This window comes from Tachysurus fulvidraco, chromosome 12 (assembly GCF_022655615.1).
Source record: "Tachysurus fulvidraco isolate hzauxx_2018 chromosome 12, HZAU_PFXX_2.0, whole genome shotgun sequence".
In the NCBI taxonomy this organism is placed as follows: Eukaryota; Metazoa; Chordata; class Actinopteri; order Siluriformes; family Bagridae; genus Tachysurus; species Tachysurus fulvidraco.
This window is the reverse complement of record NC_062529.1, coordinates 15,393,849-15,407,320: the sequence shown is the minus strand read 5'-3', so window position 1 is coordinate 15,407,320 and position 13,472 is coordinate 15,393,849. Positions and strand designations below refer to the sequence as shown.

The 13,472-nt window shown below is 39.0% G+C and overlaps 1 protein-coding gene across 2 annotated transcripts; it reads left to right on the top strand.

Annotated features, from left to right (window-relative positions):
• The first annotated feature begins 626 nt into the window (after window positions 1-626).
• On the top strand, window positions 627-12,215 carry znf292a (zinc finger protein 292a). Of its 2 annotated transcripts, XM_047821542.1 has the most exons (9): window positions 688-816; window positions 2,325-2,359; window positions 3,109-3,263; window positions 3,355-3,433; window positions 3,733-3,868; window positions 4,013-4,215; window positions 4,558-4,694; window positions 5,084-5,222; window positions 5,320-12,215. In XM_047821542.1, the coding sequence occupies exons 2-9, from the start codon at window positions 2,357-2,359 to the stop codon at window positions 11,785-11,787; spliced, it is 7,320 nt and encodes a 2,439-aa protein (XP_047677498.1). In that variant the 5' UTR covers window positions 688-816; window positions 2,325-2,356; the 3' UTR covers window positions 11,788-12,215. The 2 variants fall into 2 exon arrangements, with proteins under 2 accessions (XP_027028276.2, XP_047677498.1); XM_027172475.2 differs by lacking the exon at window positions 2,325-2,359 and having other exon boundaries at window positions 627-816.
• Window positions 12,216-13,472: the final 1,257 nt, after the last annotated feature.

Genomic DNA, 13,472 nt, shown 5'->3' with positions numbered 1-13,472 from the left:
ATGCGCTTAGTTGACACCCCAATCCAGGGTGTCCATTGCCTTATGCTCTGACTCTCCTGGGATAGGCTCCCTATGATGCTGTTTAAGATAAACGGACAAACAGAAAATGGATGGATGAATATCTTTTCACTTCACACATATGAAAGAAGGAACATAGCAAACTAAATTGTAAGACATTCAGGACACTGAAATGGATGTAGTTGTGTTTCTATGGATTAAGCTTTAAGCTATAGATTCAGAATGTTGGGAGATTAAATCCTGGTACAGCCAGGCTTACCCAGATGGGCTGTTGAACAAGGCTCCTAATTTGTTCTAGGGCTGTTCTATCATGACTGACCTTGCACCCTGACCACAGCATCCTAACAGAACCAGGTGAGGAATGTGAAGAAATATGTGATGAATTCTCTATACTGTATATGATACGTCTGACTTCATTTTCGTGGCGGTTTAAACTCGTATGGAATTAACATACATTCCAACTGAATAGAATATATAATGTATTCCAAAACAAAAGTTCATTCACTAGATCTATCAGACCTAAAAGCAGTACACGCACTCGCGTTAAAAAAAAAACAACCCAGAGGCGTCGAGCACGCAGTGCGCGCGCGCGGCACGGACCGCGAGAGCAGGGCCTAGCGGGCGCGCGCAGCCGTGATTGTTGTGAAGATGGCGGAGGAGGAGGCTGAGAAAGAATACAACAGAAGAGAAGAAACCGTGGCCCTGAGAAAACGGTTCCAGGAATTAACCACGGTGTTACGAGACAGCGCAGACTCGGCGTTAGACGCCTCCGCTAGCTTCTGCCACGGATTTTGCCAGGTTTGGGTTTTCCTGTGATTTTGCCAACTCGGTTTGAAGCAGATTGGTGGTGGAGTTGCACGTCTCCATCATCGCAGAGAACGGATTAGCTTGGCTGGCTAATTCCGTTAGCGCTGTCCTGCAGACTGTCGGTCCGTTGACCGGCTGTGGGGAAAATACCTAGTGTTTTAAATACACTGCAGTGTGCTTCATTAGTGCAGTATAGGAAAGAACACGTTCCTTTAAAGCGGTTGGTTTGTTAGTTGTGTAAAGATTCACGTAGCTGTATTTATTTTGTAAAAGTAGCAGGTATGTTGTAGTCTGCCAAATCCCCCCCCCCCCCTTGATAGCTGCTCGGCTAAGTGGCTAGCTGGATAGCTTTTTGTGGCACCTAAACGCTTAATTGCATCGATAATAAGAGAGGGTCTCGACCTAAAACACGGTCATCCACACTAGCATTTGTACCCCGATGGCAGTTTTGAACGTTCCGATGTTATTTGTGATAACACCGGCCAGAATTTTACAACCGAATGATGAAATCCGTCCATAAATATGCTACTTCTGCAGTTTGTACAGCTGCCACAGAGACCGTGCATGAAATTAACCGCAAACGTTGTAGTTGCGTGTTTTTTTTCTTCTTCTTCTTCATGCATTCCGTTCGATTTGATATATATTTTAATACGTGTTTGTGCACAAATAAATAAAAAATACCGAGATGCAACGAGCACATTGTTAAAATTAAGATGGCAGAAGCTAACTAGCTGATCAATGCTGACTTGCAGTGAAGACAAATTTTATTGGAATTGGGTCGAAGCTGGTCAGAGATTTGGGGCTGGGCAACATGGAGGAAAAGAACTGTTACACGCCAGCAAATAAAAACATACACGCAAATCTTTGAGTGGGTTTAAAGGATATTACAGGAATTTATTTATACACATACAGACAGGGGCACTATGGAAAATACAATAATTTGACAAGCCCGTATAACCAAAGAGCCCCACCCCAGCCCTGTTAAAAAGGGAAAATAAATAAATAAATTAATGAACGAATAAATAAACGATTGAATAAACAGTGCAGGCTCAGTAGTCCCATGTGTGTTGACCTAAACCTCTCTGATCATCATAGTCAATTATGCACAATTATCTGTGGAATGCTGCTTTTCCCCCCATTCATTTATTTATTTTCCAACATTAAGTAGCTATCTTTAATTAATTATTTGCATTTAAATTTTCATTATATTTTATATTATTTTTTTTATTCTAGTATTTTCAAGTAGTTATTTTTTTAAATTAATTTCAGGATTTTTTTTAATTTTAGAACAAACTTTTAACTTATTGTTGACTATCTAGCTAATAAACATGTAAAATGTAGGTGATCCTACTTCGTTGCGAAAACCCCATTTTTTTACCCTTCTTTTTTTTTTTAATAAATTTGAGCTTCAGTTTTGCTCGGAACAAAATTCTCAATTCATTTCCTTTTTACTTCCCATGAAACTTTGTTTGTGAATACTATCATCTGTGAGTGATTAGGAGGCTGTCGACAAACTAGGACAGAAGGTAACATGGTAAGTAACAGTAGGATTTGAAAGATGAGACAAACATAAAAAAAAATAAAAGATTTCTCTTGCATCATAGCTAACTCTTTTGAAAGATGGCATTTATTTAATAGGTCTTTTCACAAAATTCTATGAACAAGTAAAAATAAAATATAAAAAAAAATGAAGCTTCAACATACATTTCTGCATTCTGCATCACACTTTCAAATAGGATGGAATTAAAAGATGTATAACACTGTAATAATTGAATGTCAAAACCATTTAGTTGGGGTAACACTGAGGCTTCACTAGTGCAATGCAATCATACAATTTTACCCTGAAAAGGGAGCTTTACAGTGCTATCAAATTTTTTTGTAAATGGGTAGTGGTGGCTCTGGGTTGGTTAAGGCTTTGGGTTGTTGACCAGAAGGTCGGTGTTCAAGCACCAGCACTGTTAAGCTGCCACTGTTGAACATCTGAGCAAGGCCCGTAACCCTCCCTGTTCCAGGGGTGCTGTATCAGATTTAAAGACAGTAGTTCTAGTTTACAGGAAAATAATTTAATTTCAGCATGCTTTATGTAAGACACATTTTATGCTATCAAATGACTGGGTATGTGTGCAAAGAATCTTTGACCCGCACATATTCTCATTGCAAAATCTGTTACGTTTATGTGTTGTTATATCAATTACAAATCATATGGCACATATGCCTTTACAGTTAATTTCATTTTGTCTGTTTTTGCAACAGTACAGTACATTTATTCCCCTTTGTTAACAGATTCTTGTGGAACATGGGGGCCAATGGAAGTCAGAGGAAGATCCACTGCCTTTGCTGGAGATGTATACAGTGGCTATACTTTGCTTTGCTGAGGCCACCCCCTGTCTTTTTCCTGAATGTGAACATGTCACAGTTGTCCTTGAGAAGTTAGCTTTGTGAGTAGAAGTAACCTAAATATGATAGGTGTATTATGACTTTATTAAAATACAGTCAGTTAGTTTAATTGAAAATATTTATGTATTTTAGGAGTTGTCTGGATTTTCTACTCTCACTTTCGGTGAAAGTACCAGATGCCCTATGGGAAGAATTTCAGTCTTCTGTCAAGGTTCGACTTTATTTATTTAGGTCACTTGAAATGTACTTTTAGGAGCAGTGGTCTATCTGAGGCAATCCGTGTCACTGCTCTGAAGAAAAGGATGTTAGATTTTAGGCTAAAGCTTTGAATGATTTGAATTTTAAAGAATTTATTAATGTTGATAAAAATGTTCAAAAGTAACTGTAGATAATTGCATAAATACAGCTGTGCTTTAGCTGAAGTAAAATTTTTATTAGTTACAGAGTCTTTGTTTGATGGCGAGAATTTACTAACAGATGCAAATGTTCTCATCATCATCATTCACCCAGGTGGCACACAGTATTCTTCAGGGCAATGGGAATTTGCAGCTTAGTACACTGATGGCTCTAGCTAATGAAAGTGGGGTTTGGACCAACTCCACTCTGTGTCACATTCTCTCAAACAACATACCTGATGTTGAAAAAGGTAAAACACTTTGGTGTGTGTTAGTTACGTACTGTATTTTGTATTGACTTTGTGTATCAGTAAGAAGAATGAATGGTTCTTTCAGCAGTTAGTTATTTTACTTGTTCCCCTTATGTTTGTACTTTGCAATTTGTTCCTTCACAGTTCATGAGCTCCTAGCTCAGGAAGGACCTACACTGCTTGATATGCGTATAAAGCATCTTATCAAACAGAAGTGTGTGGAAAAAGCAGCAGTACTTGCGAAAACATGTGCAGAGTTTCCTGAATTTGGTGGAAAGAAGAATTTCAAGCAGATTTACCTTGTATGTCTGTGTGAGACAATGTCCCAACAAGAACTCATGCAAGAGGCGAGTGTTTATTAATTAACTATTGCCTACGTTTTGGTTTTTTTTTTCTTTGGGGAACAAAGGTAGTAATTGTTTGCCTTATTTCAGATTGCTCTGAAAACTAAGACATTCTCACATATACATAGACCATTGGGCCATTTTTTCCTTACATTGAATTAATATCTTTATATAACAATGTGACAAGACAGTAGATATGCACATTTTGTAACATACGAATCGGTTCAAATGTAAATGAAGCACTAAAAGTTTTTTTAGTGTCACACATTAATATCTTCACAATTCAGCATTTTCAATGTGCAGTTGTTTGTAAGCCTAGTAATGTTTTCCAAATGTCTGTTACAGATAAAGGAGATTGACTGCAAAGATGCTTTGGATATGATTTGTAACTTAGAATCTGAGGAAAATGAAAAAGGTGCCCTGAGCCTTTGCACTGCTTTTTTCAAGCGCCAACTTCTCCAAGGGGATGTGTATTGTGCCTGGTATGACCTTTTTTAAGTTTTAATAAAAGTTTTGTGCCTGTGGGTGGCAAGCTTTACACAACCATTCTGAGTGTGAAGTATATTTATGGGTCTTACTATTCCAACACCCTATTCATCATTCAATTATATATATTTAATGTTTTGCCTATAATATTTGAGGTCAGACTTATGTCTGTTACTAAGATCTTGAAGGGTACATTTATTCCTTCATAAAAATTGCATTGGCTGTGGATTATTTACATGTGTCTCTTTTATAGTACCTGATTGGAGAATACTTAGTGATAAATAGTGATAGAAATGCATTCTTTTTTGTGTTCCTTTTACCATTTCCTTTTAGCCTGTATTTCAGGAAAACAAGTTGAGTTCAATCCTTTTAATTTAATTTTCAGGGAACTGACACTGTTTTGGAGTAAGCTTCTAATACGTCTTGAATCAGCACAGGCCTTTCTGGATCAATGCAGATTGTTAGCGCAACTCTCTGGCAGTGTTTACCATATTCTCCTTCTCATCAAAGTTATCCAAGCAGAGGTAAGGTTTCATTTGAATTAAAACACTAAATCAGGAATATTCACTTGGTTGTAATATCATAAATCAAAGTAAGGTTATACATGTGTCTCTTTTTAAGGTTCAGAATGAAGGACTTCCAGTGTGCATTGAAATGTGCATTCAAGCTCTGAAAATAGGATTGAGTGACAATGAAGACTGCAACACAACCATCTGCAAAACTATCTCCTGCTTGTTGCCCTTAGACTTGGAGGTGAAGCGGGCATGCCAGTTAACCGAGTTTCTTGTTAAGCCTACTGTGGATTCGTACTATGCGGTGGAAACACTCTTCAACGAACCTGACCAGAAGCTTGAGGAGGAAAGTCTCCCGATTCCGAATTCACTACGCTGTGATTTGTTATTGGCCTTGAAGACACAGTGGCCTTTTGACCCTGAATTCTGGGACTGGAAAACTCTGAAGCGTCATTGCCTTGCTTTGATGGGGGAGGAAGCATCTATTGTGTCCTCCATTGACAAATTGAATGACAGTGAGGAAAATGAAGGGCTGCTGGATGCTGACGAGAATGATTTCAAACATCTGGAATTCACCCTTAGTTCAACAAGTGATGCTAGTGGCATTGAAGCTGAGAGAAAGAAAAAGAGGGAAATGAAAAAGCTGAGGGAAAAGGGATTTGTCTCAGCAAGATTTCGCAACTGGCAAGCTTATATGCAGTATTGTGTATTGTGCGATAAGGAGTTCCTTGGGCACAGGATAGTAAAGCATGCACTGAAGCATGTCCAAGATGGTATTTTCCGTTGTCCAATATGTACTAAGACATTTGAGACAAGAGCAATTCTTGAGCCTCATGTAGCATCACATGTGAAACAGTCATGCAAAGAACGGCTTGCTGCTATGAATGCAAAGGACAAAAAACTGAGTTCTGCCGAACCCCTGATTACTAATAATGAAAAAGACTACAGCAAATTGGCTGCAAAGGTTGACCAGACCGTGTGCACTACCGTTGTAGGACCTTCAAACACTAATTCTAGCACCTCTGGAAATGTTAAACCTAAAATATGCTCTCCCAAACGAGGGAACCCTGTACGTGATGTTGAAAACACTGAAGATTGCTCTTGTCCTGTTACAAGCTGTCAGAAAGTATTCAAGTACTTCAGAAATTTGGTTGCACATGTTAAGGCACACAAAAATGAAGAGGAGGCTACACATTTTCTTGAAGTACAAAGCCAGAAAGCAATTTGCCAGTATTGCCGTCGACAGTTTGTTAATATGACTCATTTAAATGATCACTTACAAATGCATTGTGGTGAGAAACCGTATTTCTGCATTCAGCTGGGATGCAAATGCAGCTTTAACTCACATGCTGAACTTCTCATGCACAGAAAGGTGCATTCAGAATTCCAGGCACAGTGTATGTTTCCAAACTGTGGGAGAGTATTCAGTGAAGCTTATTTACTCTATGATCATGAAGCACAGCACTACATCACATTCATTTGCAAAAGTGATAATTGTGGCAAGATATTTTACACTCTGTCTCAACTGAATTTACATCAGAAAGAGCACGTTGAGGGTGTAATGCTCCAAAGTGAGACAGAACCCCAGAAATCTTTGAACACGGAACAGAATTCAAACCAAGCCGCTGTTGTTCCACAAGATTCTAGTCTACAGAACACAAAGCAGTCTGTTGACAACATGTTAAACTCTACCCATGGCACTGTAGAGGAGCCTGATCACTCTTTATCTTACACAAGTGAATCATCAGTCACACATGACCAATCACTAGCTAGGGACCCTTCTGTTGCACAGACTAATGAGGCAACTACTACACCAAACACAGCTTGTGTGACGCAGTCTGGCAACGAGTCTGCAAACCATGTTCATCTTCGGACATGTTATGTGAAACTGATGCCTATTCCAATCAATTATGATGATTCTGTTTCCTCTGACACTCTTAACAGCACTGACACTATGACTCTTTTGAGTGATAAGAAGCTATTTTGCATTACTTGTACACAGATCACAACTGCTCAAAAGACACCTGATTTACAAAATGGAACTTCAACAAATGCATATGTACAGCCATTGTCACAAAAAAATATGGAAAATGGAGTAGAAAATCTCACTCACATCTGTCCATTTGAGACTTGCACACGAAAATATAGCACTTCAAAAAGTTTGTCAAGACATGTTAAAAACGTGCACATTGAAGCTTTTGAGGAATGGAAACTGTCGAGGAAGTACAAGAGGATTGCAGAAATTGCTGCAAAAAAATCTGACCATAAACTTCCAAATAGTCAGACTTCCAAAAAAAGGATAAAATCTTCAGCAAAAACAATTCCCCACAAGTATCCAAAAATCCAGCAGGTTAAGCTTCAGCCAGACGATACAGATGTAGATCCTGTTCCACATCTCTCTGGTCCTATAGATTCACAAACCTTTGGTGCCAAATTTTGCCCTCAATATGAAGGTGCTCAGAATGAAACCCCCCTAACCGAGACTGCATTAATGCAGTCACAGATGGCACAGTCGTGGACTTCAACTTCATTTGACGGATACAGTTCTGATTACTCTCTCCAGAATCAGTTCCCTCCAATGGGCATGCCTGATGGCTTACAGCAGACTTATCCATTATACTTATCACACACTGATCTACTTTCAGAAAGAGACATGGATTATGCTCCTTCCTTATCTCATGACAGTAACACACTATCAACAGGAAACGTGCATTCGCACTCAAGTGTAATGAATGAAGCTTCTAAATATGTTTCGAGCTCTTTAAGGGTGTTACATGCTCTTAATGGTGATCAGACATGTGAGATATCACAAATGCCATCAAGTGAAGAACTGGGATACATGCAGATCAGACAAAACCAAAACAGTGGCGTTCCAGCCGTTGTAAGTGATTTGAATACTGTGTCAGAACAGAATTTCAATCCATATTTTTCATCTTATGCTGCAGAGACAAGTTCCGCTGCAGTACAGACCCCGTTAAAGCCAGAAAAAGAATACGCAGTTAGTGCTGCTAATCCACTGTTCTCACCAGAAGTTAAAAGTCAAACCCATTTTGCATTGCCTGTTTGCAAAGAAGAACCTGAATGTTTTTCTGTTTCAAATGCCAGTTCTACAGCAATGGAAAACGAACAGAATAATGATTTACTTACACAAGAAATGTCACCAGTGACCAGTGAAGACATTTCTTGTGGTGATAATAGTGTTACAAGTCCTGGTGAAATCATGAAAATGAAGAAAATTAGATCGTCGAAGAGGACTAAGTGGCCTGCGATAATAAAAGACGGAAAGGTTATTTGCTGCAGGTGCTACAGGGAGTTTAGCAGCACCAAGTCTCTTGGAGGACACTTATCTAAGCGCTCTCAGTGCAAACCATTAGATGAAGTCGATCTAACTGCTGATTTGCCTACATCATTTCTTGATTTTCTGAACGATCCAGATATTTCAACCATCCCAATACCTCTTAACAGAAACGACATGCATGGGCAAGATCCTCAATCACTTCAGCAGTCAGAATCAGATGTCCTTAACAGTAGCAGCTTTACAGAAATCCACAGCCCAAATTACAGTCTTCAGAACGGCCATCTGTCATCTGGAGACACATCTGAAAGTCCGCTCATAGCCCCTCCTAATCAGAGTGGAAGTTCATCTAGTGTGCCATCTTCGAAAGTTCTTGATTTGCCAGAAACTGTTACTGAAAGTAACTTGAAAGCTGAAATGTCTTCTATATCACCTGGTGAGGATGGCAACATTTTAGAAATTGAACAGGCTTTACAACGCTTAGGTTTAGTAGATGGACTCACCCAAGACACCTTAAAAGTTACACCTGCCTTGCAAAATCTTGTGACTGTCACCGAAACAACAACTAAGAGCTGTAATAACGTGAAAAGTCAGATGGAAACTCATGATCTGAAGAATATTCTTAAACCATTTAGATGTACAGAACATGGCTGTGTCTATGGGGCAATGACAAAGGAAGCTTTATTTAAACATTTAGTCCGCGTACATGAATTTACTGAGGACAAAGTAAACGAACTGAAGAGGAACCCAGACAGATTATCACCATACGTATGTCACATGTGCACAAAGACATTTACTAGAACCACAGGCCTTAAAATCCACTATAAAAATGTGCATCATTTGTCAAGGGAGGAAATATCTAAATTAAAAATTGGCAGACAAAGCAGAAAGACAAAACCATCTAACTCTGCCTCAAAAGATGGAACAAAGAACTTTGCTATGTCTCAATCAAAAAATGTTTTTGTGCAGTCTACTTCAAGTGTAGCTTTAGGCATGACAAATACTAATATAAAGAGTGAACCAGCAGACTTTGCAGGAAAAATGCAAAGTCCTAATCAGGTTGCCCTAATAAGCAGTGTTATTAATCCAGCTGCTGATATGTTACAGAAAAATCCCTGTCCTATTTTAATATCAGAAAAGGATTTGAAACCATTGCAAGGGTCATGTCATACTGTAGATCACCTGAGTGTGCAGAGTTCAACAATAAGTGTTAATCAAGAACTGGCAGCTGAAAACTCTGTTCCTCTTGACAAACAATGTGTTTTGGAGCAAGCTGCCAATTCCTTGTCCACACATGCTGGAGAAAGTATAAATGAACACATGGACAATTCAAAAAAGGCAAAGCCTAAGGAGAGGCCTGAACCAATAAAAAAAGAGAAACCACACAAGAATCTTGTGGCCAAAGTTGATTCTGTTGATGCAAATGATGAAGTTAGTTTGTACAGGCCATACCGATGTGTGCATGAAGGATGTGTAGCAGCTTTTTCTATACAACAAAATCTTATCTTGCATTACAAGGCGATGCATCAGTCAGAGATTTTAGACGAAGCAAATGAAAAACTCAGTGGTGATCATGGCGATGGGCCTCCACGTGTCCATGAATTCAAATGCCAAGTGAAAGAATGTTCAAAGGTTGTCTCTAAAGTTACAAGCTTACTCAAACATTATCTTTTGCTCCACAGATGCACAATCGAAAAAGCTAGTGCTTTGCTATCAGGCATTGAAGTAGGGAAATTTCAGTGTGATCAGTCAAAATGCTCGGCCTATTTCACATGTCACCTAAAATACATTGATCACATTAAGAATGACCACAAGGCAATAAGAGTTTCTGCAGATGGAGACTTTGAAAGTGTTGACCTCACATTCAAGTGTGAATATGAGGGTTGTGACAGGGTCTATACCACAAAGTCTAATCTTCTCCGACATTTTATAAAAAAACATCAGACAACTTTTGAAGCCATTAAACAGAAACAAAAAAAGTGCGAAACAGAAACGGAATCAGCAAAAACACTTTCCACAAAGCCTAATGATGGAAAGGAGAATATTTCTAGTAACAAGATCAAACTGAAAAAGAAAAATTCAAAGAAAAAGGAGGAAAAGGCTCGTAACCACTGGACAAGCTTCGGAAAACCCTCTTTGAAATCCATGGACGAGGCATCTGCCATGTGCACGAGGCAATTTCCTCTTCAGTACCCATGTATGATTAAGGGCTGTGACTCAGTCTCCAGTACAGAACGGAACGTAGTTAAGCATTACACCACTCATGGTCTCACAGAGCGCTACATTGAGAATCAGAGGAGCCATTTCATATTCTGTAAGAAGAACTCACGATTAAGGAATAAAGAAGGGGGTAAATCGGATGACATTTCATCAGACACCACTGAACATGGAAAGGCTGATTCAGGTGAAAATACTGATCCTGCTGAAAAAGCTGATCCTCAGCACCAGGTGGATCACGTGGAAGCAGTTGATTCCATCCAAAAAACTGATTCCTTACTAAAGGCAGATCTTCAGCAAAATGCTGAACCCACACAAAAGACTGATCTTCAGCAAAATGCTGAACCCACGCAAAAGACTGATCCTCTGCAAAATGCTGAACCCACGCAAAAGGCTGATCCTCTGCAAAACGCTGATCTTCCGCAAAAGGCTGATCCTGCTAACTCCACGGTTAACTGTCAGGGCCTAGAGTGTGAAATTGGAGCTCCTCCTAAAACTGAGCAACTGGCCTTTGCAAACTGTACATCCAATCTAATACCAGTAAAGCGCAAAAGGGGGCGGCCACGAAAGTCAGAACAGACACTAAAAATCAATCCAGAACGGAAACAAAGTCTTAGACATGGCACTACAGATAGCAACCTTGTTCCGAATGTTTCTGAATCAACATCCAATTCTGCTGCCCATTACCAGGAGCAGACAGAGAGTGGAGTTGCACAAAAGCTATTTAGTCCGTTAGGGTTCAAGGCATCAATACTTAAATTATTTGAAGAGCCTCCACCTACAAATACTTTCAAGCGGAAATCATCTGAAAGTGATTGGACTGACAAGCCAATAAAACGAAAACAAAAAAACTTAAATGTTAATAGTATCTATAAAAATTCTATGTTCCTGAAGAAAGATGAGGACCAAAATACGGTTCATTTCAGAAATCCTCTCAAGCTAGAGTCTGTCAACAATGTTAAGATTGTTATGGATGGAAGTTTTTCCAATGGTGCTGATCTTTTGCTGAAACAACTACAGGACATGCGGCCCATGGTCATCCTGAAAAAGTGGTTGTGCAGTTGATGACTGGCTTTGAGACTGACGTCTCTGTCACTTTTCAGAGCTTTGCACTCAGGATTAGATAACGTTACATGCTGCAGACAGGTACATCAGCTAACAAGTCCGAGGATTTTCAAGTGTTTCATTTGATTTGGGAAGACTGTAAAAGACAGATTCTTATACAAAATATTGATTTTACATTTTGAGATACCATTATGTACATTAGGGTTTAAATGTTATGTAGAAACATATTTGTATTTATGAAGTAAGTTCTCTTTTAAAGCTTAGCATTTGCTAAATGTAATATTTTACACACATGCTGAAAAAATGTTTTGATATATCCCTATGGGATCTGTTTCTTTTTTAAGTATATATTTATTTTTTACTTCACTGTAGTGTATAGTAATGTATATGTCTTCCACACAATATTCAATAAAAGTAACCTGAATGCTTTCTGTAAACAAGAGTGAGTTTATTTATTTATGTATTTGTTTGTTTGTTAATTACGGCTACATGACCGGGGATAAATTTTAATGCATTTACCTATTGGTACACTTTTACTACAATGGGTAGCACGTTTGCCTCACACCTCCAGGGTCGGGGTTCGATTCCTGCTTCCGCCTTGTGTGTGCGGAGTTTGCATGTTCTCCCCGTGCCTCGGGGGTTTCCTCCGGGTACTCCGGTTTCCTCCCCCGGACCAAAGACATGCATGGTAGGTCGATTGGCATCTCTGGAAAAATTGTTCATAGTGTGTGATTGCGTGAGTGAATGTGTGTGTGTGTGTGTGTGTGTGTGTGTGCCCTGTGATGGGTTGGCACTCCGTCCAGGGTGTATCCTGCCTTGATGCCCGATGACGCCTGAGATAGGCACAGGCTCCCCGTGACCCGAGGTAGTTCGTATAAGCGGTGGAAAATGTGGGAGTGAGGTTTCTTTTTTTGGCTGTAGTTGCATGTACCCAAGTTTTATTTCCCCACATTGTTTTTGAACAAAGAAACCCAGGATAATTATTAAGCAAATGCAGTATAAGCCCATACACTCCTTTCTTCTATATGTTAATGAAAATATGGTGGCCATTACACCATCACATGGCACATTACATACATAATTTATTTTAGGCAAATCTAATTTACAAAATACAAAGTCATGTATTAGGGAGGTTGGAGGAAACCCATGTGGATAGAGAGAGAAGTGAAATTCTATACAGATAGTTAACTCAGGACCTAATGTGGCCTGGCCAGATAACTCAGGACCTAATGTGGCCTGGCGCTGTGATGTGTTCTTGCTCTAATCTGCATCAGCTTCACAGAGAACATCATCTTGAGTTTTCACAAAAGCAACCCAAGTTTGAAAGTCATTCATGTGATGTGCAAATCAATCTTAACATGCAGAGGCATGTTAAGATAAGATATTTCTTATTCGTCCAACAATGGGGAAATTTCTTTGTTGCAGCAACAAAAATATATATAAAGAATAAAGACATAATATACAGTATATACAAACACAAAAATGTATAAAAAGAGTAGTAGTTACACTGGATATATTGCACATAGCCAATATTGCACATTTTTCAAAATTTCTGTTAGTGCACATGTTTAAAATGCTTTGTTATTGTTTATTATTGCAGTGAAACAGTAATAACAGTGTGTATTATGGTGACTTGACTTATGGTGACTGTTATTTTAGGAGAATGTTTATTTATGAATATATCA

Coding starts and splice junctions, on each gene's coding strand:
- znf292a (XM_027172475.2), top strand. CDS start 667: ATGGCGGAGGAGGAGGCTGAGAAAGAATACAACAGAAGAGAAGAAACC. Junction 3,264..3,354: donor GTCCTTGAGAAGTTAGCTTT/GTGAGTAGAAGT, acceptor TATGTATTTTAG/GAGTTGTCTGGATTTTCTAC. Junction 3,869..4,012: donor CATACCTGATGTTGAAAAAG/GTAAAACACTTT, acceptor GTTCCTTCACAG/TTCATGAGCTCCTAGCTCAG.